Source organism: Eutrema salsugineum, unplaced genomic scaffold (assembly GCF_000478725.1).
Source record: "Eutrema salsugineum unplaced genomic scaffold, Eutsalg1_0 scaffold_3, whole genome shotgun sequence".
NCBI lineage: Eukaryota > Viridiplantae > Streptophyta > Magnoliopsida > Brassicales > Brassicaceae > Eutrema > Eutrema salsugineum.
The window spans coordinates 375997-403416 of NW_006256756.1; the positions used below are offsets into that span (position 1 = coordinate 375997).

The 27420-nt window shown below is 39.6% G+C and overlaps 5 protein-coding genes across 5 annotated transcripts; all 5 read left to right on the top strand.

Moving 5' to 3' along the window:
* Positions 1 to 97: 97 nt before the first annotated feature.
* On the top strand, positions 98 to 2436 carry LOC18015053 (UDP-D-xylose:L-fucose alpha-1,3-D-xylosyltransferase MGP4). Its single transcript, XM_006396225.2, has 4 exons — positions 98 to 765; positions 1392 to 1553; positions 1635 to 1850; positions 2142 to 2436. Exons 1-4 carry the CDS (start codon positions 259 to 261, stop codon positions 2352 to 2354), a joined length of 1098 nt encoding a protein of 365 aa, XP_006396288.1. The 5' UTR covers positions 98 to 258; the 3' UTR covers positions 2355 to 2436.
* A 674-nt stretch (positions 2437 to 3110) lies between these two features.
* Positions 3111 to 6744, top strand: LOC112085192. The gene is made up of 5 exons (XM_024154280.1): positions 3111 to 3242; positions 3344 to 4198; positions 5021 to 5166; positions 5816 to 5936; positions 6031 to 6744. The coding sequence occupies exons 2-5, from the start codon at positions 4141 to 4143 to the stop codon at positions 6525 to 6527; spliced, it is 822 nt and encodes a 273-aa protein (XP_024010048.1). The 5' UTR covers positions 3111 to 3242; positions 3344 to 4140; the 3' UTR covers positions 6528 to 6744.
* An 8081-nt stretch (positions 6745 to 14825) lies between these two features.
* LOC18015258 lies at positions 14826 to 19481 on the top strand. Its single transcript, XM_006396227.2, has 14 exons — positions 14826 to 15257; positions 15341 to 15427; positions 15502 to 15611; positions 15875 to 15925; positions 16086 to 16257; positions 16393 to 16674; positions 16780 to 16983; positions 17086 to 17571; positions 17657 to 17866; positions 17956 to 18144; positions 18249 to 18412; positions 18512 to 18661; positions 18758 to 18836; positions 18956 to 19481. Exons 1-14 carry the CDS (start codon positions 14826 to 14828, stop codon positions 19406 to 19408), a joined length of 3069 nt encoding a protein of 1022 aa, XP_006396290.1. The 3' UTR covers positions 19409 to 19481.
* LOC18015259 lies at positions 19482 to 20608 on the top strand. Its single transcript, XM_006396228.2, is given in 2 exon segments — positions 19482 to 20392; positions 20395 to 20608. Coding segments are annotated over 2 exon segments (795 nt in total). The 5' UTR covers positions 19482 to 19638; the 3' UTR covers positions 20436 to 20608.
* A 469-nt stretch (positions 20609 to 21077) lies between these two features.
* On the top strand, positions 21078 to 23177 carry LOC18015028 (putative phosphatidylinositol 4-phosphate 5-kinase 11). Its single transcript, XM_024154133.1, has 9 exons — positions 21078 to 21226; positions 21348 to 21510; positions 21595 to 21705; positions 21813 to 22000; positions 22098 to 22189; positions 22307 to 22354; positions 22452 to 22547; positions 22685 to 22796; positions 22898 to 23177. The coding sequence occupies exons 1-9, from the start codon at positions 21078 to 21080 to the stop codon at positions 23175 to 23177; spliced, it is 1239 nt and encodes a 412-aa protein (XP_024009901.1).
* The last annotated feature ends 4243 nt before the right edge of the window (positions 23178 to 27420 follow it).

The window sequence follows — 27420 nt, forward strand, 5'->3', positions numbered from 1 at the left end:
AGATCCAATATTACTAGTAGGCGATTATAAAAGCGATTAAAAATTAAATTGAATAAAAGAAAGGAAAATTATACTCTTCGAGCACCATTGTTGTTTCTTCTGTTTGAGATCTCCCTCCACACCATATCATCAGATCTACACTATCTTCACTCCAGAATTCGAAATCCTTCTGTGTAATTAGTTTTCTACACCCAATACTCGATTCGAATCCATCTCTCCCATTTTTGTTTTCTCTCCTGCTACAAATCCGTACAACAAATGGCGCAGCAGCAACAATTCCTTCACCAGCGTCCCATCCAAAACCCATTCTCAAACCCTTTCTCTTCTTCTCCTCTTTCGAATTCTTCAGCCTCAAACCGTCCCATCTCTCTCCTCAGCCGCAACGGTCTCCTCCTGCTTCTCGCACTCCTCGTTATCCTCGGTGTATTCTTACCCTGGGCAGGATCTCCCTTATTCCCGTTTCCAAACAGAAGCTCTTCTTCTTCTTCTTCTTCGCATTCCAAATGGCGCGAATATTCCCTCGCTCAAGCCGCCAAATTCGCCGCTAAGAACGGCACTGTGATCGTCTGCGCAGTGAGCTATCCGTACTTGCCTTTTCTCAACAACTGGTTGATCAGTGTTTCTAGACAGAAGCACCAGGACAAAGTCCTCGTGATCGCTGAGGATTACGCTACTCTGTACAAGGTTAACGAGAAATGGCCTGGTCACGCCGTTCTCATTCCTCCGGCGCTGGATTCTCAGACCGCGCACAAATTCGGCTCCCAGGTATAATCAGATCGGTATTTGAGTGTGAATACTGATTCACTTAGATAGATCATGGATGTTCGTTGATTAGCTAGTGTTATTTCACTGATTGCTCCAGATCATAAGTTTGTGTACCCATGAGGTTTCGATTTTGAGCTGTGTTTAGTATTTCCAATGGCTGATCCTACGAATGACAATGGATTGTGAGCTTGTGGTTTTAGTAGCAGTCGTTTTCTTCATGAATTTGATCGAGTTGGAATGATTATGTAGCTTAGCTTTCATAAGCAGTCAAATTTAGCTAAGAATGGCTTAGAAATTCAGATTTTATGTATGTGGTTTCTTTATATAGTTAGATTTGGGAGTATGGATTTCATAATATCTACTATTTGATTAGCCAATGTTATTAGTGGTTGCTCGGATAATTAGTTTGTGTAGTCCCTCGAGGTTATGGGTTTGAGCTGTGTTTTGGTACATCCATGACTGATAGATATAATGAGTAACGAAAGATGGTGAACTTGTGGATGTAGTGGCAGCCACTTTTCTATCTGATTTTGATCGAATTTGAATGATAATGTATCCCCTGTTTCTGATTTTGATCAAATTTGTATGAATCAGTCCTTTAACTATTATAACATATATCCTGTTAGGGTTTCTTCAATTTTACATCTCGGAGGCCGCAACATCTCTTGCACATTTTGGAGCTAGGTTACAATGTTATGTACAACGATGTTGATATGGTCTGGTTGCAAGATCCGTTCCAGTATTTGGAAGGAAGCCATGATGCATACTTCATGGATGACATGACTGCTGTAAGTAAATTCACACATCTCCTTGACATGTCTGCAACTTTGCATTCAGATTATTTATTATCTTCTTGATTTTGGTGCCAGATTAAGCCATTGGATCACTCCCATGATTTACCACCTCCGGGTAAAAAGGGAAGGACTTATATATGTAGCTGCATGATTTTCTTGCGTCCCACAAATGGCGCAAAGCTTCTGATGAAGAAATGGATTGAGGAACTTCAAGACCAACCTTGGTCGAAAGCAAAGAAAGCAAATGATCAGCCTGCTTTTAACTGGGCACTTAACAAAACAGCTCATCAGGTATGTCGCTTCCTCCAAGTTCCACAGTAAAACAGTAACTTGCAGTAAATTGGTCTTAAGCTTTTGTTACACAGTTGTTGTGTTTGGGTTCAATAAAATTGGAGCTTGAAAGAGTGAACCTTTTTGGTACTCTGAGATTCAGCTTTATCTAGCACATTAGCTACTCATAACTCCTCTAATCTTACTTACGAATCTTCGATTATGGTATTATGGATTTTTAAATCTCAAAGGTAATTTGATTTGTTTGAAATCATTCTCAACTCTTTTCGGGTGGATCCTTTTGTTCTGCAGGTGGATCTTTACTTGCTTTCTCAGGCAGCTTTCCCAACAGGAGGATTGTACTTCAAGAACCAGACATGGGTTAAGGAGACAAAGGGGAAACATGTCATAATCCACAATAACTACATTCTTGGTTTCGACAAGAAGATCAAACGTTTCCGTGACTTTGGTTTATGGCTAGTGGATGATCACGCTCTTGAGTCCCCGTTAGGAAAATTACAGTAGCATTTAATGCCGAAAAAGATTGTTTCTCTGTCTCTCTCTTTTCTTGTTAGTGAAATTTTTTCAGGCTGCGTAAAGAAAGAAAGATCCACTTGAGATAAATTCTTTACTTGTTTCTGCTTCTAGGAGTCCTCAAAAGTTATGTGAGAGTGTGTGATAATCGCTACTTCAATATTTTTTGTTGAGTTTAGTAATCCAGTGATAATGTTAGATTGCTAAAATTGACAATTGGGTCATATCGAATTCACACCATATACATAAATATAGGGGATCACAGTATCTGCACATGGAATTAAAGAGGAAATAACAAATGATTCCAAATCGATGCTTAGACTAATTTTAGGAACATATGAAGTATAAGGTATTTTTTACCATATGAAGCATTCGTAGTGGTCAATAAATTTTGAAAGTTGAAAGATTTTAGTTGGGCAACGGCTTTATTGGATTGATATTTGAGAGAAATCTATTTCTAGGAAAATAAAAACCTTTGACAGGTTAAATCTGAAACGAATATGAAGTAGAGGAATTTAACTGATAACGAGTTTTGCAAAATCTATAAAATTTCCAAAACTAGACTGACTGCTGCTGCTTATTTAAGATTTACCGTAAATGGAAAACATAAACTAAAAAAATTATCAGAATCGCAGCTACAAATAATTCTTCACTTGATCAATGTTGGTCACTGAAGCTCATCTCAATTGTTTTTCTGGTGGGTTTCTTAAGGCCCATCGAATTAAAGCCTATCTCAATTAAAGACTAACCCACTCTCATTCGCCGGTATCCTTTGAATCGATCCCTCGACTCTCTTTCTCTTTCGCAGCCGCAGACTCGTAAGAACCCTAATTCACCTTTCACTTTCTCCGGCGATCTTTCCTCAAACCATGGCGGCGAGTAAGAAACCTCCCTTTCTCTCCTCTATTTCTCTTAGTTGATTTTGTGTCAGTATTCAAAAATAAATTACTAATGGCGTCTGTATATACAATATTTGGCAGATACTGTTCCTGTGAAGATGTTTTGGAACGCAGAGTTCATGCCATCGACTGCGACAGACGAAGGGCTCGTTCCCAAGCTGAACGCGGCGCTGAAGAGACAGGATGAGAGGTATTTCCTCAATGAGATCTTCGTCTGCGCCAGCGAAAATTCGCGTCAAGCTTGACGCGAAGAGAAGAGGCAAGATTGCTACACCAGAGTGTCCCATGACCTTCATGGAAGTTCCAGTAATCAATGCGAGGAGGAGTCCCGATCAGTCAAGTTCTGAAGCTGCGGACTTGAGAGTGGCCGCAGAGGTTTGGTTTCACGCTATTGGCCAAAGAGGTTCGGTGATGTTAGTCGTAGCCTCTGGTGACCTTTTTTCGTCAACCAATGATCTAGCAAGTGAAGGCTACACCATCCTGTCAGCTGTTGAGGATGAAGCTGCAACGGTGGGTAATGCATCGAGTGTCTGTTGGTTGTGGGAAGGGATGCAGCAAGGGGCTGCTCCATTAAGGACTCGTCAAATGCCTAGCCGCGCTTAGCTTTTAGCTTAATCTGCTGTAACCCTTTAGTCAGTGTTAGTGTTGTTTATTTTTCTGAATGTTGCCTCCAACTTTTTTAGAGTTGTGTGTTTGAATCTTCATTGAGACTATCGATCGATCAGTTCTAAATAATTTGTTATCTACTTGCTCTTGTTTGATTGATGAAAGCCTCATCTTATTTGATTGATCGTCTGCGCTATGAGTTATTATTACTTGCCTACTTTTAGATTAGTGTTTTGAGATAGAAGCATCAGGACAACAACAAAATCCTCGTGATGCTGTTCTCATTCCTCGGCGCTGGATTCTCAGGCAGGACACCAATTCGGCTCCCAGGTATAATCTCTGCACTTGAGTCCAATTTCAATCTTTAGCTTAGCTTGAAAATGGCTTATAAATTCGGGTGTTTTCCTATCCGTCTTCATCAGATAGGTATCTGAGAGTGAATACTTAGTTTTCATCATACTGATTCACTTAGATCATGGACGTTCGTTGATTAGCTAGTGTTATTTCACTGATTACTCGGACCATTAGTTTGTGTAGTCGATGAAGTTTCGGTTCTGAGCTGTGTTTTTGGTAAATCCATGGCTGATCCTATGATTAACAATGGATTGTGAACTTGTGGTTTTAGTAGCAGTCGTTCTGAGCCGTGTTTAGCTTTCATAATCTTTCGAAATGAGCAAGAAAATGGCTTAGAAATTCAGAATATTACGTATGTGTTCTCGTCAAATAGTTAAATCGGGGAGTGAGTAAGTATTCATTTGATTCTCGTGGATATATACAAATTCTTTGATTAGCTAATGTTATTATAGTGGTTGCTCGGATCATTAGTTTGTGTAGTCCCTCGAGGTTTTGAATTTGGTGCATCTACGACTGATCTTATGAGTAACAAAAGTTGGTAAATTTGTGTATGTAGTAGTAGCAGTCACTTTTCTTTCTGATTTTGATCGAATTTATATCGTTCCATCTTTTAGCTAAGAATCCTAAGATATCATATATCCGGGAGTGAGTAAGTATCAATCTGATTCTCGTGGATATATACTGATGCTTTCATTAGCTAATGTTATAAAAGTGGTTGCTCGGATCATGAGTTTGTGTAGTCCCTCGAGGTTTTGTGTTTGGTGCATCTGTAGTATGACATGGATGACATGACTGCAGTATGTAGCTGCATGATTTTCTTGCGTCTCACTAATGGCGCAAAGCTTCTGATTAAGAAATGGATTGAGAAACTTCAAGACCAACCTCAGTCGAAAGCAAATGATCAGCCTGCTTTTAACTGGGCACTTAACAAAACAGCTCATCAGGTATGTTGATTCCTCCAAGCTCCACTTAACTCGGCACTTAACTTGCTGTAAATTCAACTTGCCTTAAAGTTGTATGAGAGTGTGGATAATAGCTAATTCAATATGACTTGATGAGTTTAGTAATCCAGTGGTAATGTTAGACTGCTAGAACTGGCAATTTGAGTCGGGCACTTCTATGCTTACTTCATTGAAGTCATATCGAATTCACATTATATACATAAAAATAATTATTTATGGATCACAATTTCTTCACATGGAATTAAATGGAAGAAATACCGAGTTTATTGATTTTTTTTTTAAAAAAAATTGGGCAACGGTTTAAATTATGGATTAGAGTTGTATTTGATAGACAGTAAAAATCTATTTCTTGAGAAAAAAAAAAAAAAAAAAACCTAAAAGGCTAAAAAAAAAATCTGATTTACTACAATTTAGAGTTTTAAAAGGAGGATGGTGCTTAGGTAAGATTTACGGTGAATGAAAAACGTAAACTATAAAAATGGTCGGATCGGCTTCTGATCAAACTCCAGAGAGAAACTAATTATTTGAATTTCACATCAGTACTACCTACGACTACGAGCTTCTCTTATGGGTTTCATAAAGGCCCATCGAATTTAAGCTCATATATCAACTAACCCCCTCTCATTCGCAGATCGCAGTCGCAGGTATAATAAATCTCCTCCTTAGCGACCGATCGACGCTCAGGATCGACCAAACCCTATTTCATCCCACACCTTTTTCATTTTCTACGATCTTTCCCGAAACCATGACCGGTAAGAAAATCTCTTTCTCTCTCTCTATCTCTCACTCTCTCGTGTGTTACATTTCTATGTCTCTTTTAGAGACTCACGATGTTCTGGACAGCAGAGAGCATGAGGTCAACTGCGAAGGACGAGGAACTTGTATCCAAGCTCAATGCTGCTCTGAAGAAGCACGACAAGAAGTTCTTTCTGAGTGAAATCCTAGTATGCGCTAAAGAGGATGAGATCGACGCAAGGAGAAGAAGCAAGATCGCGACGCCGGAATGTCCAGTCACGTACATCAAGCCCCCTGATACTCAGCTGATATGCGATGGATGTCACGATGAGTTCCGACCAAGCTTTGCTGCGGATAAAGAATTGTTGATAAAATTTCTGAGGCACGCTCATGAACATCCAGGTTCTGTTATCTTAACCGTCGTAGCCTCTGATAGTAGTTTTTCTTGGTCGATTGGGGACTTGGTGAGTGATGGCTTCACAGTACTGTCTGCGGTAAAGGAGAGAGCTTCAAGGGTAGCCTATGCATCTAGTGTAGTTTGGCTTTGGGAAGGGATGCAACAAGAGGATGCTCCATTTGTGACTCGTCAGATGCGTACGCGCACTTAGCTTTAGAGAAAAGTCGTTTGTTTGTTTGTTTGTTTGTTCTCATCTCTCAATGTTTGTGTCTTAACTTAGCTTAAAATCTGTTTTAACCGTCAATGTTTGTGTTGTAACTTCTAGAGTTGTGAATCTTCATGGAGTCTAGTCTATTGATCCATCAATTTCCAAATAATTTGTTTCTACTTCCTCTTATTTGCCTCAGTAACCAAGAATAAAAACAAAAATAAAGAATCTTGTTTGATTGATCGTCTGCGCCGTGAGCTCTCCTTACTTGCCTTTTTGAGACAGAAGCATCAGGACAACAAAGTCCTCGTGATCGCTGAGGATTACGCTACTCTTTACAAGGTTAACGACAAGTAGTGGCCAGGTCACGTCGTTCTCATTCCTCTGGCGCTGGATTCTCAGGACCGCACACAAATTCAGTTCCCAGGTATAATCTCTACACTGACTTTCATCTCCTCAATCCAATTTTATCTCTAGCTCAAATGAAATTGGCCTAGGATTCGGATTTTTTTTTTTTATGTATATTTCTTTATCAGATAGGTATCTGAGAGTGTATGCTTAGTAACTGGTTCACTTAGATCATGGATGTTCGTTGATTAGCTAGTGTTATTTCACTGATTACTGGGACCATAAGTTTGTGTGGTCGTTGAGGTTTCGGTTCTAAGCTGTGTTTTTCTTTACTCGGACCATAAGTTTGTGTAGTCGGTAAGGTTTCAGTTCTGAGCTGTGTTTTTCTCAAGTCCATGGCTTGATCCTATCAATGACAAAAGGATTTGTGAACTTGTGGATTTTTAAGTAGCAGTCGTTCTCAGATATTACCTATGTGTTTGCGTCAAATAGTTATATCTGGGAATGAATACTTGCTTATTATCAATCGTCGTGGATATATACTGATGCTTTCATTAGCTAATGTTATAAAAGTGGTTGCTCGGATCATGAGTTTGTGTAGTCCCTCGAGGTTATGTGTTTGGTGCATCTGTGACTGATCTTATGAGTAACCAAAGTTGGTGAATTTGTGGATGTAGTAGTAGCAGTCACTTTTCTTTCTGATTTTGATCGAATTTGTATGAATCGGTTTTTTAACTAATATATCATATATCCGGTTGGGGTATCTTCATTTTTACATCTCGGAGGCCGCAACATCTCTTGCACATTCTGGAGCTAGGTTACAGTATTATGTACAACGATATTGATATGGTCTGGTTGCAAGATCCTTTCCAATTGTTATGTTGGGTTCAATCATATTGGAGCTTGAATCTCAAAAGACTGAACCTTTTGGTACTCTGAGATTCAGCTCTATCTAACCTTGGCTACTTATAACTCTTCCAATCTACTTATGAATGTTCAATCACGATTTTCGAGCTTTTATTACTCAGTTGTTGAGTATAAAATGATATTAAAGCCTAAAATCTCAAATGGCCGAACCTTTTGGTAGTCTGAGAGTCCTCCTCTTTCGTCTAACACCTTAGCTACTCATAACTCCTCTACTTAACTTATGAATGTTCGATTATGGCATTGTTTCAATCTCGAAGGTAATTTGATTTGTTTGAAATCATTCTCAACTCTTTTTGGGTGGATTCTTCTGTTGTGCAGGTGGATCTGTACTTGCTTTCTCAGGCAGCATTCCCAACAAAAGGATTGTACTTCAAGAACGAGACATGGGTTAAGGAGACAAAGGGGAAACATGTCATAATCCACAATAACTACATTCTTGGTTTCGACAAGAAGATCAAACGTTTCCGTCACTTTGGTCTATGATTAGTTGATGATCATGCTCTCGAGTCCCCATTAGGAAGTAAATTCTAATGCCGAAAAAGATTGTTTATCTTTCTCTTTCTCACGCTTCTCTTGTTATTGGATTTTCAGCAAAGAAAGAAAGATCCACTTGAGTAAAGTCTTTACTTGTAAGTTTCTAGGTAGGAGTCCTTAACGTTATGTGAGAGTGTGTTATATTAGCTAATTCTATATGACTTGATGAGTTTAGTAATCCAGTGGTAAAGTAACACTGTTAGAATTGGCACTTCTATGATTACTTCATTCAAGTCATAACTATGATGTGGATCACAATTTCTGCACATGGAATTAAAGAGGAAAATACAAAATGATTCGGAATTTATCTGGAGTCCAAATCGAAATTTAGACTAATTTCAGGAACCTATGAAGTATAAGGTATATTTTTGTTTTTTTACCATATAAAGGCATTCGTAGTGGTCAATAGTTATTGAAAGTAAAAAGTTTTCCTGATCATAGATTAAAAGTTATGACGGCTAAATTAGTAAACAAAAATAGTGATTTAATTGGATTTTTTTTTTTTTAAGTTGGGCAACGGCTTGGGTTGGATTGATATATTTAATAGGCTGTAAAACTATTTCTAAAAAGTAAAAACTGTTATAACACATATCATATATGGACTCTTATACCGGCCCATTAGGCCCATCAGGACATTGTACTTAACTTAGATTCCCTATGTACTCTATATATACATTCCAGTGATTAATAAAGTTTATAAGTTTTCACAACACGTTATCAGCACGATAAGACTCTCTGAGCGAAAAACCCTAATAAATCCGGCCATCACCAAAACCCTAAAAGAAGTCGAAACTTAAAAGACGCATATCTTCCAAACCGTGAGGAACCAGAAGACGATCTACATATCAAATCGAAGCCCTCGACGAGACGAATCTACTGGTGAAAACCGTTTGTCGATCCAACGTCGGACGCGCCCTCACGCACACTTACAGTACACGACGATCAACCGAAAAAAAAAAAAAAAAACCAGATCCGAGTTTTTCCTTCTTCAACCAGCAGCTTCTCCAGTTTTGGTGATCAATCCTTGGAATTTGTAGCGGCTAACTGAGGTCTATTAGCTCCCAGTTTCATTAGCCTGTCAGAAATCCAAAGGTGGAAAAGCACACCAGCAAATGGAAATCATAGTCGTAGATAGTGGATCCAGCCACACTATCTTAAGAAACAAAAGTTACTTCATAAACCTAACCTATCAAACCGCAAATATTAGCACCATCGCGGGTCCCTCAAACCTTATCGAAGGATATGGCCATGCCTATGTGTTGCTATCAAATGGCACACAACTTGAAATACCAGATGCTCTATATTCTCCTAGTTCGAAGAGAAATCTTCTGAGCTTCAAGGATATAAGACAGAATGGTTTCCACATAGAAACCCAAGGTCAAGGGAACAAAGAATCCCTCCTAGTCACTAAAACCGTAGACGGCCATAAACAAATCCTCGAAACCATACCCGCGCTCTCTACTGGACTTTACCATGCTAAAGTCAGTATGATTGAAGCTAATACCACTCTCAAAGCCCGATTTACTGATTATACTATTTGGCACGAATCGGCTCGGTCATCCCGGTGCAAATATGATGCGTAAACTAATTCAAAACTCTCAAGGGCATACCCTCAAAGAAAACCGAGCTTATCCTCAACACCTCATGTGCACAGCTTGTTCTCAAGGCAAATTGATCACTCGGCCTTCACCAGTTAAAATCTCTAAACAAACACTTCATTTCCTAGAAAGAATCCAGGGCGATATCTGTGGACCTATACATCCATCTTCCGGACCATTCCGGTACTTCATGGTCCTTATAGACGCATCGACCCGTTGGTCATATGTTTGTCTCTTGTCCTCTCGGAACCAAGCCTTCGCTAGGTTCTTGGCCCAAATCATCAAATTGCGGGCCCATTTCCCTGACTTCCCACTAAAGACTATCCGCCTTGACAATGCTGGTGAATTTACCTCACAAGCGTTTAATGACTACTGTATGGCCATGGGGGTAACCGTGGAACATCCTGTAGCACATGTCCATACTCAAAATGGATTGGCTGAATCATTCATTAAACGCATTCAATGGATAGCCCGACCATTACTCATGAGATCAAAGCTCCCGGCCTCAGCATGGGGACATGCAGTATTACATGCTGCTGAACTCATACGCATCCGGCCATCTAGTGAACACAAATATTCCCCATCCCAACTACTCTCGGGTCATGAGCCAGACATCTCCCATCTCAAAACATTTGGGTGTTCAGTATATGTACCCATTGCTCCACCACATCGAACCAAAATGGGACCTCAAAGAAGGATGGGAATATATGTTGGTTTTGACTCTCCCACCATCATAAGATATCTCGAGCCAACCACTGGAGATCTTTTCAAGGCCAGATATGCGGATTGCCAATTCGATGAATCGGTATATCCCTCTTTAGGTGGTGAGACAAACAAGCTGGTCAAAGATCTTTCATGGAATCAAACATCATTAAATTGGCAAGATCCTCGGACTCTAGAATGTGATTCAAAGATCCAAAAGATTATTCATTATCAAAAGCTAGCTAATCAATTGCCAGATTCCTTTGCTGACCCGACCAAAGTAACCAAATCGTACATCCCAGCTTGTAATGCACCAGTACGAATAGCTGTCCCAACGGGACAGACCCAAGTTGCTACAGAGTCTGCACCACGTCTCAAACGGGGCAGACCTCTCGGTTCCAAAGATAAGAATCCCCGGAAATCAAAGAAAGGTGCAATAACCGAAACCGGGATTCCTGCAATATCAGACATAGCCGCGGCTGAGACTCAATCTAATGAACCCTCAAGGGAAGTTCGGGACGCCGAATCTCCAGGTTCAGAAGATAACAATGAGATCTCCATCAATTACAATATGTCCGGAATACAATGGAATCGAAAAGAAGTCGACTTAAATGCACTCTTTGCATACAAAGTAGCACTTGATGTTGCGCTCACGCAAGAGGATATAGAACCCACGTCAATAACACAGTGTACACATCGAACAGATTGGCTAAAATGGAAAGAAGCCATAAACGTGGAGTTAAAGAGTCTCAAACTCAGAAACGTGTTCGGTCCGATCATCCGGACCCCATCACACATCAAGCCAGTGGGCCATAAATGGGTCTTTGTGCGCAAAAGGAACAAACTCGGTGAAGTCGTTCGATACAAAGCACGGCTTGTAGCACAAGGATTCTCACAGAGACCCGGAATCGATTATGAGGAGACTTATTCTCCAGTGGTGGATGCAACAACATTCCGATTCCTCATAAGTCTGGCCATAAGAGAAAATCTTGATCTGCGGTTAATGGATGTTGTAACCGCATATCTCTATGGGCCCCTGGACAACGAAATATATATGAGACTCCCAGATGGCATTGAACTAAAAGACAAAAATGCATCTCGAGATCAATACTGCATCAGGCTGAACAAATCCTTGTATGGACTGAAACAAAGTGGGCGTATGTGGTACAACCGCCTCAGCGATTACCTCATCAAAGAAGGCTACAAAAATGACCCCATCAGTCCATGCATCTTCATCAAGAAGTACTCAAACAAAGGATTTGTAATCATAGCAGTATACGTGGATGATCTAAACATCCTCGGAACATCTGGTGAGATCTCCCAAACAGTCGACTGCTTAAAAGCAGAATTCGAAATGAAAGACCTAGGCAAAACAAAGTACTGTTTGGGATTACAACTTGAGTACATCAAAGGAGGAATCCTTGTGCATCAATCGGCTTATATCGAAAAGGTACTCAAGCGATTTAATATGGACCAAGCTCACCCATTGACCAGCCCAATGGTAGTTAGAAGCTTAAGTGATGACCCTCTTGGTCCCAAAAAGGATGATGAAGAAATCCTTGGTCCTGAAAAGCCATACCTCAGTGCTGTAGGAGCGTTAATGTACCTGGCTAGTCACACTAGACCAGACATATGTTTCGCCGTGAACCTCCTCGCTCGATATAGTTCATCTCCAACTCAGAGGCACTGGAACGGTATAAAACATCTCCTAAGATACCTTCGAGGTACTCAAGACTTAGGACTCTTCTATACTAACCAAAATAAAGATGGGTTAGTCGGCTTCGCCGATGCAGGATATCTATCAGATCCGCACACTGCCAAGTCTCAAACTGGCTACGTTTTTACGCATGGAGGAACAGCCATCTCTTGGAGATCAATGAAGCAGACACTCACTGCCACTTCATCAAACCATGCTGAAATCCTAGCCATTCATGAGGCTAGTAGGGAATGCGTCTGGCTGCGCTCCATGACTCAGCACATCCGCAGAGATTGTGGTATGGACGAAGACACACAGCCCACGGTGATGTATGAAGACAACGCGGCATGCATAGCTCAGCTCAAGGAAGGATATATCAAAGGAGATCGGACGAAGCACATTCTACCGAAGTTCTTCTCAACCTCAGACTGGCAGAAGGACGGCACTCTCAGCGTTCAGCAGGTCCGATCCAGTGAGAATTCAGCTGACCTCTTCACCAAATCATTGCCTACTTCAACACACCGGAAGCTCGTCAAACAGATAGAAATGTATAGACTTAGAAATCTGCAGTGATGCTACAATCAGGGGGAGTAATGCGTGTTGTACTCTTTTTCCTTCACCATGGTTTTGTCCCACTGGGTTTTTCCTGGTAAGGTTTTAATGAGGCAACATTCCCCAGCGCATTATCGAGATCCCGATTGAGTAGCTGACCCGGTTCACTCGTCCAAGGGGGAGTGTTATAACACATATCATATATGGACTCTTATACCGGCCCATTAGGCCCATCAGGACATTGTACTTAACTTAGATTCCCTATGTACTCTATATATACATTCCAGTGATTAATAAAGTTTATAAGTTTTCACAACAAAAACCTTTAAAAGACAAAAATCTGATACAATATATGAGGTACAGGAAATTAACTGATAACGAGTTATGCAAAATTTATAAACAATCCAAAACTAGACTGACAGCTAGCAAATGATATGAGGGTCTACTTGCTTATTAAAAGTATATAAATTTGTATGTACTGTATATATCCAGTTATCCACACTTTGCAACATGTGACTGCTTTTACAATTAAGACTTTTAGGAGCATGCTGCTTATGTAAGACTTACCGTAAATGAATAACATGAACTAAATTACCAGAATCGCAGCTAGAAACAGTTCTTAACTTCTTAACGTCCAATGTTGATCACTAGACTTTTCATTCGTTTGTCACTAAAACTATTTTATTCGTAATGTTCTTCTTTTGTCATCTATGGTTTGTTCATCATTTAGAACTTGTTATGCATTTGAGTTTAATAAAAATATGGATTTTAATAAATAATGTTGGGAGTGCAAACAATTGAGTAGCCGAAAATCATTGTATTTTTGGTCTAGCGAACGCAGATGGATATGCAATAGGTAGCAATAGTAAGGTTCGTCTAAACTTGCAAACGCAAATGATCCACACAACGTGATCTTCTCTGTTAAGCAAATCAAGAATTTTATATGATGACAAAAAACCATATATGTTTTTAGTTATCTTTGGGTTCAATTGTTAGTTGATAACAATGCCCAACTTACTCTTTACCCTTTTGATTTTTCTTCTCTGCATCTCATCTAAAATTAACTACCGTTCCATCCAAAATTTAACTATCTCTTACCTCTATAGATCCAAAACACTGACTCTTTTAGTTATTAGATTCATGTTAAGCAATCATATAAACATTTTAGATATAAACTTATGAACTTATATATTCAAAGTTTTGAGACTCTCCTTGAGTTCTTTTATATATAGCGGAACTTTTGACAACAAACCCAAATCCAAAAAATAATATTTGTAAAATATTAAAATGGATATCATATTAAAACGGATTTTAATACTCGATAAACTAATTTATGTGTGTAGCATAAGAAAATTGTAAAATATTTCTCTTGGATACGTAATTAAATAAATTGAATAACCTAAAAGGATAATGGGGGATAACATATTTTTTTTTAGTCGCACCAAAATGAAGAAAATAAATTAAAAAAGTGAAATTACAAAGACAGAGAAGCAAAGATTCTTGCACCCTTCGAATCCGCAGCTTAGAAGCGAAAATCTGATTTGTAAAATTCACAGAGATTTCTCACAAATTTCTCTCTAGTCTTCTTCCAAGTCTCTTTCTCTCTCTCTCTCTCTATCCTTTGCTTTTTACTAAGCTCACAAGAATCTCTACGCATCTGTGCGCTGCTGATGCTCTACGTCGTCAACTGAATAGCTACACGCACTTCTAGTGCTTTCTCTCTCTCTCTCGAGTCGCTTTCGTGAGCTGTGATCTCGGCGGTATTTTCATTCGGATTTTGGAAATTTCCTGTCGGATGTGTTTTGAGATTTCGTCGCATCTAACTGGATTCAGATTGCAATTTAGGTGGTGGGTTGAGTTCGTAGCTTGTGTTAGGTTGCATTTTCTTCTTTGAGATTCCGTAAATCTCGCTGGAGTTGCATGTAAATTCTCAGTTAACAAAATATGGGTTCTCTGGAATCTGGGATTCCGGCGAAGAGAGAGAGCGGCGTGAGAGCAGCGAGGCAACAGCAACACCCGTTCTTGCAGAGAAACAGATCGAGGCTCTCGAGATTCTTCCTATTCAAGAGGCTCGATTACCTCCAATGGATTTGCACCATGGGTGTGTTCTTCTTCTTCGTTGTGCTATTTCAGATGTTTTTGCCGGGTCTGGTCATCGATAAATCCGATAAACCGTGGAGTAACAAGGAGTTTTTGCCACCTGATCTGGTTGTTTTCAAGGAGAGAGGGTTTTTCGATTTCGGTGAGGATGTTAGACTTGAGCCCACCAAGCTTCTGATGAAATTCCAGAGAGAAACCAATGCTTTGAATTTCACATCATCTTCTCTCAATACAACTCTGCAGCGTTTTGGATTTCGAAAGCCCAAGCTAGCTCTGGTCAGTACTTATGATTAGAAATGAAATTTGCTCTTATGCTTGGTTGAGATCTGATGACTGCATTGTGGTTTTCTCTTCTTCAGGTTTTTGCCGATTTGTTAGCTGATCCAGAACAACTGTTAATGGTCACTGTCTCCAAGGCACTGCTAGAGATTGGCTATGCAGTTGAGGTATAGATTTGTTGCTTCTTTGTGGGTGTTTGCCAGTAATCTGAAGTATGATAACACGATACCTGTCTTGGTAGGTTTACTCACTTGAAGACGGTCCAGTGCATGGTATTTGGCAGAACATGGGAGTTTCAGTCACAATTCTCGAGACTAACCATGCATCGAGCTGTGTTATCGACTGGCTTTCGTATGTATTACATTTCCCGTGCTATATATGCATTGCTTGAAAACTGTAGGAGAACTAGTGAAGCATTTCTTGATTAGTTCACAGCTCGGAATTAATCTTGAGGGTATAATTTGTCTAATGCAGTCATGTGATGAGGTTGATCCAATGCATTATTGGTTCTTTTCTTTGATTATTATAGTGCAAAATTTAGTTGACTTAACTTGGTCAATGAGATGATTTCTGATCATTGATAATTCATAATCTTCTTTGTTCTTATCTTGAAGCTATGATGGCGTAATTGTAAACTCTCTCGAAGCTAGGAGTATGTTTACTTGGTAAGAGTTTTCTATATCACGCAGTTCTGGTTTTGGTGTTTAATCATGGTATATTGAAATGAGAATTTATATAATGTGTATAGTACACACACATATTGTTACCTATGTTGATTTTTTCCAAAGTGCTTGATAGCTCAAACTTTTATTATTCTTTTGACAGCTTCATGCAAGAACCTTTCAAATCTTTGCCTCTTGTTTGGGTCATCAATGAAGAAACTCTCGCTGTTCGGTCTAGGCAGTATAACTCAACAGGGCAGACCGAACTCCTAACGGATTGGAAAAAGATTTTCAGCCGGGCATCGGTTGTAGTCTTTCATAATTATCTCCTTCCGGTAATACTTTATGATTAGTGTGCAACCACCTAAAATATTCTTTTTGTTTCTGCTTTGAAATCGGTTTTCTGGAGTAGCTTTGGATAATAACTTTTTCAGTTGACTTATACTGTCTCAACTTTTTGCTTCATGCAGATTCTCTACTCCGAGTTTGATGCTGGCAACTTTTATGTGATTCCCGGATCTCCTGAAGAAGCATGGAAAGCAAAGAATCTAGACATTCCACGGAAAGATGACATGGTCATTTCCATTGTGGGAAGTCAGTTCTTGTACAAAGGTCAATGGCTGGAACATGCTCTACTTCTGCAAGCTCTACGGCCGTTATTTTCAGGCTATAACAGTGAACGTTATAATTCCCGTCTCAAGATCATAGTTTTAGGTGGAGAGTCAGCTTCCAACTACAGCGTAGCTATCGAGGTATAACAAAGTCTGCTTTGCTATTGATTAAATCATTTGTGGCTTTTGAAGATAGAGATTACGAATCACTAACCTTGTTCCTTGGTTTGTTTTGAACTTCTTTAGACAATTTCCCAGAACCTGACATATCCAAAAGAAGCTGTGAAGCATGTAAGCATCGCGGGGAATGTTGATAAGATACTCGAAAGTTCTGACCTTGTTTTATATGGATCATTCCTCGAGGAGCAGTCTTTTCCAGAAATTTTGATGAAGGCGATGGCGTTGGGGAAACCGATAGTTGCACCGGACCTCTTCAATATTAGAAAACATGTATTGCTCTTTGTCCTTTGCTTGTTTTCTCCATGGAAATGTGTTGTGGTGTGTTCTCTGATCATTTGGCTGCTTACTGACTGTATTGGCAATATAAAATAGGTCGATGACAGGGTTACGGGGTATCTTTTCCCCAAGCAGAATCTTAAGGTTCTAACGCAGATTGTGCTTGAAGTGATATCAGAAGGGAAAATATCTGCTTTGGCGCAGAAAATTGCTTTGATGGGGAAAACAACTGTTAAAAATATGATGGCGCAGGAAACCATAGAAGGTTATGCGGCTCTACTAGATAATATTCTCAAGTTTTCATCGGAAGTTGCTTCTCCTAAGGATGTACAAAAAGTTCCTTCAAAACTGAGAGAAGAGTGGAGTTGGGATCTGTTTGAAGCCTTCCTGGATGCAACGCCTAATAATAGAACAGCAAGAAGCTATGAGTTCATAGCGAAGGTTGAGGGACATTGGAATCATACCCCAGGAGAAGCTATGAAATTTGGGGTTGTTAATGATGATTCATTTGTATATGAAATATGGGAAGAAGAGAGATATCTTCAAATGATTAATATTAGAAAAAGACGAGAAGACGAGGAGGTAAGCATTTCAGATGAGAGTTCTTGAAATGACATTCTCATTTCCATTTCCTACATGTATATTTATTTTTGGAGTTGTTATGCAGTTGAAGGGCAGAGCCTTGCAGTATCATGGGACTTGGGAGGAAGTATATAAAAGCGCCAAAAGGGCAGACCGAAGTAAGAATGATCTACATGAGAGGGACGAAGGTGAGCTGCTAAGAACGGGTCAACCTTTATGCATATATGAGCCCTATTTTGGTGAAGGAACCTGGTCGTTTCTTCATGAATATCCCCTCTATCGTGGGGTTGGCCTGGTGAGTTCTCATGTGCAATACATTGTTGTCACGACGGTCCAAAAGAGGGAAATTTTTTCTAGACTGATGTGAATGAATCATATTTGCAGTCACTTAAAGGACGGAGGCCTAGGATGGATGATATCGATGCATCTTCACGTCTTCCGCTTTTCAACAATCCGTATTATCGCGATGCTCTTGGTGACTTTGGAGCACTTTTTGCAATTTCAAACAAGATTGACCGTTTACACAAAAATTCATGGATTGGGTTTCAGTCCTGGAGAGCTACTGCCAGGAAGGTACATATCTTTTTTGCCTAAAAAAATACTTCATCATTGCTACAGTAGAAATCTGTGTCCAGTAATAATATATACGTGTGATGTAATTTGGGACCCTTAAACAGGAAACTTTATCCAAGATTGCTGAGGACGCATTACTTAATGCTATACAAACACGGAAACACGGAGACGCCTTATATTTTTGGGTTCGCATGGACAAAGATCCGAGAAACCCTCTGCAGAAACCCTTTTGGTCGTTCTGTGATGCCATAAATGCTGGGAATTGCAGGTAAGACACTACAGATTTCTTGAAATATAGCTTTATAACAATGTTTGAGACTTTTGGCTCGTTTACCTGACTGTTTGCAATTTATGGGCTTGGATGAAGGTTTGCTTACAACGAAACTTTGAGGAAAATGTACAGCATCAAGAAATTGGACTCACTGCCACCAATGCCCGAGGATGGGGATACGTGGTCTGTGATGCAGAGCTGGGCATTGCCAACAAGATCCTTCTTAGAGTTTGTCATGTTCTCAAGGTGCTTGCTTGTTATTACTTATTGATTGTCTCAAGGTAACCCTCTTTGGAAAGAAAAAAAAGAGTACTTAAGAGAGTGTTTGTCTCTTGTTTGTAGGATGTTTGTGGATTCATTGGATGCACAGATATACGAAGAGCATCATCGAACAAACCGTTGCTATCTGAGTGTAACTAAAGTAAGCAACTCATTCCCTCTGCTTCCAAAGTTCAGATGAGGGTTTAAGATCTAAAAATTCAGATCAATCCATTTGGGTTTTTAGGTGAGTAATTGTGTTTTTGAAAAACTTTCTGACAGGACAAGCATTGCTATTCACGGTTACTAGAGCTTCTGGTGAACGTATGGGCTTACCACAGCGCGAGGCGCATAGTCTATGTAGATCCTGGGACTGGTTTGATGCAGGAGCAACACAAACAGAGGGACAGGAGAGGGCAAATGTGGGTGAAATGGTTCGATTACACAACTCTGAAAACAATGGACGAGGATCTTGCAGAGGAAGCAGACTCAGACCGTCGTGTGGGTCACTGGCTATGGCCGTGGACTGGTGAGATCGTGTGGCGAGGTTCGTTAGAGAAAGAGAGACAAAGGAAGAATGTAGAGAAAGAGGAGAAGAAGAAGAGAAGTAAAGATAAGCTGAATAGAATGAGAAGTAGAAATGGTCGCCAGAAAGTAATCGGAAAATATGTAAAACCGCCTCCAGATAACGGAACTGTTACCGGAAACTCCACTTTGTTAAACGGAGACGCTTAAAAAACAGATTAAAATTGTGCCTTTTTTTTTCTCTTTTCCTTTTTACCTTAGGTCATAAGATTTGTTTCATTCATTGTTTTTTTTTTTTTTTTTGGGAAAGATGATTACTGTATAAAAAGGTCTCAAGTCTCAACCATTCTCTTTCTCTCTCTCGCTCGCATCACTCTTCGATTTAACCGACGGCTTAAACTCTCCGGCGGTGAGCTTCACTGTAAAAGACGAAGAGAGCGATGGAGGCTGGGAACAGTGACAAGGAGGAGTCACACGTTCTTGAGCTCAATCTCATCTCGGCGCAAGGACTCAAAGAACCGACGGGAAAGCTCCGGCGATTGCAGACTTACGCATCTGTCTGGGTTGATTCCTCCAACAAGCTCCGGACTCGGATTGATCGTATCGGCGCTGAGAATCCGATTTGGAACGACAAATTCGTTTTCCAGGTATCTTCGGACTTCCTCTCTAGCGAAACTTCCGGCGTTTCCATCGAGATCTATGCCGTTGGTTACTTGCGGGATCATCTGATCGGAACCGTACGCTTCCTCGTGAGTAACTTCCTCCCAACCGCCGCCGTGAAGGTCCCGTCTCTCGTCGCGCTTCAGATCCGTCGCCCTTCTGGAAAGTTCCACGGCGTTCTTAACATCGCCGCCATGGTGATCGACGCTTCTGAACTCCCGGATGATTTCTTCAAGTCCGTTCAAGAAAAAGTGGCGGAGAGCCGTCGGAGTCGAAGGATGAGAAAGTCAAGATCTGCGATCAGTTCGTCGGAGAACAGTCTCGCTGATGACGCCGAGAGTTCGAAAGAGAATTCGTTAACCGGATCGGTGAATTTCTCCGACGACGGTACGGACTCGACGGCGTCTTCTCCTCTGCCGTCTCCACTCAGAGACTGGAACGCAATTCGAAATCTGGCGGGAAAGAATCACATGCGATCGTCATCGGACGGCGGAGGATTTATGTGCTGTTTCTTGATGAAATCGTCGGGCATGTTTCGAGGAAGAGAAGTGATGGACGGCTGAGATCTGTTATCTGATTCCCACGGTTCAGATGTCTTTTGGTTTATAAACCACATGTCTTCGCCACGTGCACCTCTATCAACGGTTCAGATCTCACTCAACCTTACGCCGTGTTGTTTAGGCAGTTATGGCGGTTATGAAACTAACAAATTCTCTTAGTTTGGAATTTTCTTATTTTTGCCAACACTCAAAATTCTCTTCGTTTTTTTCTTCTTTCTCTGTGAACACATAAAAATTCATTTTAATCTGAATAAGAAGAGAAATAATATCATTTTTTGTCATATTAATTTTTCTGCATGACACATTAATAGTGTGTGTACAAATGATATATGGTTACAAAATGCTGTAATTCGTTTCTGGAGTTTAGGAGATAATTGTTGCCTCAACGGCCAAATTAGTTAAAACCAACGATTCGTCCTACCAGAAAAAACAAAATCATCTTTTATATAAAAACAATCTTCAAATTTTTCTTTTGATACAATTCACTCACCCTGTTTCGTCTTCTTCATCTTCTCTCCTTATAATCAGAAGCTGCAACTCGTAAATAAATAAATAAAAACAGGTAAGTATCCTCTATTTTCGTCACTGTGGCGACCAATATATAAAAAGTTTCAGTTCATGATTGTCGTGTTGCTATGTCGTCGATTTAGGTTTTTTAAATGGCAAAGTTTACGAGGGAGATATCAGCCGTGGAGGTGAGAGCCACAGAGGAAAATCGAATTCGATACTCTACAAAGCACATTAAACAATTGCCACCTGGCACAATTACTGAATTTGATTGGAAGGATTATTGTCCGTCGGGTTTCAGGTTATACTGTTGATTAATGTTTCATGTTATTTCTTTTCTTTTGTATTAATAGTTGATTGCTTTTTTTTTTAATACAAAAACTATGTTTTGGTTGATTTTTTTTTTTATTTGGTTCTTGTAGACTTATACAAGAACTTGAAGATATTGATCATGATGATTACATGCATTCCATTTGCAATGATGAGACTCTAAAGAAGCTTTCTTGTGGGAAAATTGGGAATGTCTTCCACATTTCCACTGATGACCGTTTTCTCATCAAGATTCTTCGAAAATCCGAGATTAAGGTATTCAAACAAAACATTCTCGTTGAAAGAATATGAGTCTTCTCTTTTTATTTTTATTGAAAAACAAATTATGTGATTTATTAGGTTATACTAGATATGCTTCCCGGCTATTACCGACATCTTCATAATCACAGATCATCGCTATGTTCAAGAATTTATGGTGCTCATGTTGTGAAGCCTATTGGAGGTGTTAAGGTGAGTTAAGGACTACATATACTAAGTCGAATGTTTTATGTTTAGAGCCATTAATTAGTTACTTAATCAAAGTTTTATGTTTGTTTTTATTTGTAATTTGCATACAGACGTATTTTGCTGTGATGTCAAACATGCTACATTCGACGGTCTTTATGAACAAACTCTATGACCTAAAAGGCTCCCCGAAAGGCCGGACTAACAAGAAAATTGAAGTGAGAAATAATACTGTATTGAAAGATGTAGATCTCGATTTCTGTTTCTACGTTGATCCACTGGCTAGACAACGCATCATCAAGTATATCTCTCTTTCTCTGAACCATATTGAATATTCTAGTGACCAATTTATTGTTCAAATGCTCAAACACAAAGGGTCATATGACGTTTCATTACAGGCAAACAAAGCTAGATTGTGAGCTCTTGGAAGAGGAAGGTATAATGGATTACAGCTTATTGATTGGTTTACAAGTAAAAGAGTCATATCAAGGTGATAATCCTATCTATAATGTTCCCTCTTTTTCTTTGTTTTATTTTTGTTTTTATTAGTGAAAGTGTTTCGTATTAATTCCGGATTTATCTCATCCTAACAAATCACTCTTAACAGATTCACTTGATGGAGTAAATCCGGTTTACGGTAGCTACACACCTCCATGTAAAAAACTTCACCAACATTCGTCTATCTATGTTTTATGTTATTCGGCAATGACTAGAACATATATGTAATATATGTCTATCGATTGAAATTGCAGGCTCATTGAAAAGTGATAGCGCAAAGTCGATGAGGACAGCTCTAAATTCTCCAGATAGATCTTGTGAAACAATGTACTCATGCTCTCCCAACAGAGGTAAATCTTTTGCTTTTGTAACAATGTATTATCAACAACAAAAAAGCACGCAATGTATATTATATTTTTTTTGGTCTACTCCAAAGTACTTAGGAACACACAAAAGAAGAAGAAAACATTTATTTGATTCTTAACAGATTCAGTGGAAAGCAGCGAAAACTCAATGACAAGCGATAGCACAAGCTCAGAAACAAATCTGATAAATAGAAACAGCAAATTAGCAACACTCAGTGACCTCTTTGTCAACAGGTAAAGAAGCCTTAAAAACATTAATGGTAAGAAACTCCATATCGAATTTTTAGTAAATATATAATCTCTTTCTTTTGTTTATTCAGACGATGCACCTCGAGCACCAATTTTGGTATGAAGATTCCGGCGAGAGCACGGCGAGTGAAGAGAGCGGCGGCAGAAGAGGAGGAATGGTACGATGTGGTTTTGTATTTAGGGATCGTAGACACATTTCAAGACTATGGTATGAAGAAACGCATAGAACATTGCTACAAAACCATCCAACATAACTCAAACTCAATCTCGACCGTCCATCCTAAGATCTACTCTTCTCGATTTCAAGACTTTGTCTCCAGCATTTTCTTACCTCGCGACGACGACGACGACGATCTCTCTCTCTAATACTATTAATTATTGTTTGTTGTACGTAATGATTTCGGTTTAATATAATTAGAGTGTTAAGAGCATCAACCTTACGATCCAAGCTGGTGTTTGTTGTCCAAAACATCCTTTTTTATTTCTACGTTGATCAATCGTATGTGAAGAAAAATATGCTATTAAAGGTTGATTTTGGTTATAAAAAAAACAATATTAATCACAGTAGTTCTTATAGAATTTAAAGAAATTAAAAACTCAAGATAAAAGAATAACTCTCTTTATTAGCTTAAGAAAATAACTCAAAACTCAAGCTCTCAAACTCATAAGTTATACCACAACTTAGGTATCTCCTTATATAGATTTAGCAACTCCTAAACCTAATGGAATTAGATAACTCCTAATTTCCTTTTTCCTAATCCTATTCCTTTTAGTAAAACACAAAGAAGATTCTAGAAACTTGCACTTCAAGCTTTCTTCTTCAAGCTTACTCCAACATTGTCCCCCTTAAGCTTGAAGTCTTCTTTAATCACTTCATGAACTCCAATGAAATCTCTCATCTTTTTGAACTTTAATCTTCCAAGTGCTTTCGTTAGAATGTCTGCCTTTTATTCAGTTCCTAGAACATGTTCCACACTAACTTGCTCATTCTCCACACACTCTCTTATAAAGTGATATCTTCTATGAATATGCTTGCTTCTTCCATGGAAAACTGGATTTTTTGTCAATGAGATTCCGATTTTTTATCAACCCGAATTGTTACCTTTTCACAAGCTCTTCCGGTTACTTCACTTAGAAGTTCTTGAAAGCATATTGCTTGCTTTGCCGCCTCAGTAGCTGCCATAAACTCAGATTCACAAGAAGATAGTGCAACAATCTCTTGTTTCTGCGAGCACCAAGTAATAGGACACTTGTTGAGATAGAAGATATGACCTGTAGTACTCTTCCCATCGTCGATATCAACATTGTGACTGCTGTCACTAAAACCCACTAGTCCTATGTGATCGGATCGGACAAATGTTAGACCAAGAGCTGATGTACCTCGCAAATACCTCAGAACCTGTGTTAAAGCTGCTCCATGAGATCCTTTTGGATCTTGCATGTATCTGCTTAATACTTCTACAGCATATGAGAGATCTGGCCGAGTATGAAGAAGATATCGGAGACATCCAGTATTTCTTCTATACTTAGTTTCATCAACACTTGTCTCTTCTTTTGCTTTTGATAACTTCAGTCCTGATGAGTCCATAGGAATATGCACTAGATTGCAATCGTTCATTCCTGCCTCTTCAAAAATCTTTAGTGCATACCTTTCTTGTCTTAGTGTAATACCGCCGATATGTTGATACACCTCAATACCAAGATAGTATGTTAGCCGACCTAAGTCACTCATCTCAAATTTTGTCGACATTCCTCTTTTGAACTCAAGGATCATCTCCAAGTTTGATCCTGTGACAAGTAAATCGTCTACGTAGACAGCAACAAGCAGAAGTTGTTTCCTTTCTTCCTTTCTGTATTGCGAGGCCTCTTTAGAACACTTCTCAAATTTTAACTCTCTCAGGATGTTGTTTAGCTTGTTGTTACAGGCTCTTGGTGCTTGTTTTAGGCCATAAAGAGCTTTATGTAACCTATACACCTTATCTTCACTTCCTTTAATCTCAAATCCTTCTGGTTGTAGCACATAAACCTCTTCCTTTAATTCTCCATGAAAGAATGCAGTTTTGACATCAAGATGATGGACTTCCCATCCATTAGATGCAGCCAAAGCAATGATGAACCTCACAGTTTCGATCCGCGCAACTGGTGCGAAAACCTCATCAAAATCAATACCATGTCTTTGAAAATAACCTTTTGCAACTAGCCTTGACTTATATTTGTTGATACTTCCATCTGTATTGCGTTTGATCTTAAATACCCATTTAAGACCAATTGGTTTTGCTCCAGCTGGAAGATCCACCAAACTCTAGGTTTTATTCTTAGAGATTGATGATATCTCTTCGTCGCAGGCATCTCTCCACTCTTTGTGTTGATTTGCTTCCTCGAAGCTCCATGGTTCATCATTGACTGATAACAGAAGTCGCTCGCACTCCGACTCTGCAAAGCATACGTAATCGCTTAGATAACTTGGCCTTTCTCTCAGCCTTGTTGACCGTCTTAAAGATGGTGTACTCTCTTCACCAATGGTTTCTGTTTCATCATTAGGATTCGATCCTTCTTCTGTACTGATCTCGTCATCAGTGTTTCCTTTCTCTGGTTCCCCTGCTTCCTCTGTTCCTTGAGGATTGTTCATACTCCCGCTGAAATTTCCGAAATCCACTAGTGATCCATCGATCGTATTATCTGTTTCTTTCTTATTGTTCCACTTCCAGCTTCTTTGTTCGTCGAAAACCACATCTCTGCTAACTATTATTTTCTTGCTGCTTGGATCAAACAATCGATAGGCTTTAGAGCCTGGTTCTATTCCGAGATGTACAAGAGCTCGTGAACGATCATATAACTTCTTCAGATTTGGTGTTTCAGTTTTTGCATATCCAACACAACCAAAAACTCGCAGATGTTCAACATTTGGTTTTCTCCCTTTGAAAGCTTCGTATGGTGTCTGATCGATCAGAGTCCTTGTTCCAATTCTATTTATAAGGTATGTTGCATGCCTTACTGCTTCCCCCCATAAATAGTTTGGGACATCCATATGCTTCATTATGCTTCTGGTCATCCCTAATAGCGTTCTGTTCCGTCTCTCTACAACATCATTCTGCTGCGGTGAGTATGGAGCGGTTAGATGTCTCTCAATGCCAGATTTCTCACAAAATTCTCGAAATTCTTGAGATGTGAACTCCCCTCCTCGGTCTGTTTGACACGTTTTAATTGTTTCCCTGGTTTCTTGCTCGATAAGTGCCTTGAACTTTGTGAATTTGTTGAATGCATCTCCCTTTTCCTTTAAGAGCAGAGTCCACATATATCTTGAATGATCATCGATCAGGACGAAGATATACCTGTTCTGTGCTGCTGTCGAAGGGGTGATTGGTCCACAAAGATCCCCATGTATCAGCTCAAGTACATGAGTAGCTCGATATGTTGTTGCTTGGGGAAAACTTCTCCTGCTCTGTTTTCCGAGTAAGCATGAGGAACATGTATTCTTCTCAATACTGATCCTTGGTATCCCTGTAACAATTCGATTTTTCACCATTGTCTTCATGTTCTCGAAGCCAAGGTGCCCAAGTCTGGCATGCCATTTAGCTGATTCACTTAACGTCATGAGCTGTAGACACTTCAAGTTGTGTACTTCCATAGAAACTTTGTATAGTCGATTTTTCGACCTTGTTGCTCTTACAATCAGTTTCCTTTCTTGGTCGTACATGTTTAACTGATCTTTCTTCATCCTTATGTCGCACCCAGCTTCTGTAGCTTGTCCGAGGCTGATGATATTACTCTTCAGATCAGGGATGTAATAAACATCAGCTAAAACCTTATGTTCTCCGTCTTTGCTCACAAAAAGGATCGCACCTTTTCCTTTAATATCAATGCGAGAATCATCTCCGAAACGCACCTTCCCCATGATATTCTCATCAAGCTTTGTAAAGAATTTGCGATTTCCAGTCATATGATTGCTAGCGCCATTATCCAAGTACCAGACATTGTCCTCGTCTGATGCTGTTTCAAACTACTCTGGTTTTACATTCTGTTCGTTGAGATACACCACCTCGTGCATCAACAACTTATTAGCTGTTTCAGTATCATCTTCTACGGTTTCCTGTGTTTCTTGCAGCTTGAGAAGACGATCAGGACATGCCGATGCATAATGTCCTTGTTTGTCACATCTGTAGCAGGTGATGTTACTCATGTCTCTTTCTTGGCGATATCCTCCACCTTGATTGTAATTTCCATAACGTCCACATCCTCTTCCTCTGCCAGAAAATTGACCACCGCGACCTCTTCCTCTACTGGTGCCATTACTTTCTTGCGATTCCGTATTGGCATACATTAATTTGCTTTGGTCTTCTTTGTGATCTTCTTCATCACAGATTCTCTCTTCGTAGGCTTTAATTCTTCCCACCATATCCTCGAATGTTGTTGTCTTGAGATCTAGAACTTGTTCAAGAGCAGCAACAATGTGAATATATCTGCTTCGAGGTAGAATTTTAAGGAATTTTTTAACAAGTTTTGATTCTTCGAGAGTCTCTCCCAAAGCAGCTGATTTTGATGCTAACTCAGATAGTTTGCCAACAAAGTCATCAATGGTGTCTGTTTCCTTCATCTTCATTCGGTCAAA

What these genes read in the sequence shown, in the direction of transcription:
- LOC18015028 (XM_024154133.1), top strand. Translation starts at nt 21,078, where the DNA reads ATGGCAAAGTTTACGAGGGAGATATCAGCCGTGGAGGTGAGAGCCACA. An exon ending in TTCGAAAATCCGAGATTAAG is followed by an intron (nt 21,511 to 21,594) that starts GTATTCAAACAA and finishes GTGATTTATTAG; the next exon opens with GTTATACTAGATATGCTTCC. An exon ending in AGCCTATTGGAGGTGTTAAG is followed by an intron (nt 21,706 to 21,812) that starts GTGAGTTAAGGA and finishes ATTTGCATACAG; the next exon opens with ACGTATTTTGCTGTGATGTC.
- LOC18015053 (XM_006396225.2), top strand. Translation starts at nt 259, where the DNA reads ATGGCGCAGCAGCAACAATTCCTTCACCAGCGTCCCATCCAAAACCCA. An exon ending in TCATGGATGACATGACTGCT is followed by an intron (nt 1,554 to 1,634) that starts GTAAGTAAATTC and finishes TTTTGGTGCCAG; the next exon opens with ATTAAGCCATTGGATCACTC. An exon ending in TTAACAAAACAGCTCATCAG is followed by an intron (nt 1,851 to 2,141) that starts GTATGTCGCTTC and finishes TTTGTTCTGCAG; the next exon opens with GTGGATCTTTACTTGCTTTC.
- LOC18015258 (XM_006396227.2), top strand. Translation starts at nt 14,826, where the DNA reads ATGGGTTCTCTGGAATCTGGGATTCCGGCGAAGAGAGAGAGCGGCGTG. An exon ending in ACTACAGCGTAGCTATCGAG is followed by an intron (nt 16,675 to 16,779) that starts GTATAACAAAGT and finishes GAACTTCTTTAG; the next exon opens with ACAATTTCCCAGAACCTGAC. An exon ending in ATAAATGCTGGGAATTGCAG is followed by an intron (nt 18,413 to 18,511) that starts GTAAGACACTAC and finishes GCTTGGATGAAG; the next exon opens with GTTTGCTTACAACGAAACTT.
- LOC112085192 (XM_024154280.1), top strand. Translation starts at nt 4,141, where the DNA reads ATGCTGTTCTCATTCCTCGGCGCTGGATTCTCAGGCAGGACACCAATT. An exon ending in GACACCAATTCGGCTCCCAG is followed by an intron (nt 4,199 to 5,020) that starts GTATAATCTCTG and finishes ACATGACTGCAG; the next exon opens with TATGTAGCTGCATGATTTTC. An exon ending in TTAACAAAACAGCTCATCAG is followed by an intron (nt 5,167 to 5,815) that starts GTATGTTGATTC and finishes TCTCATTCGCAG; the next exon opens with ATCGCAGTCGCAGGTATAAT.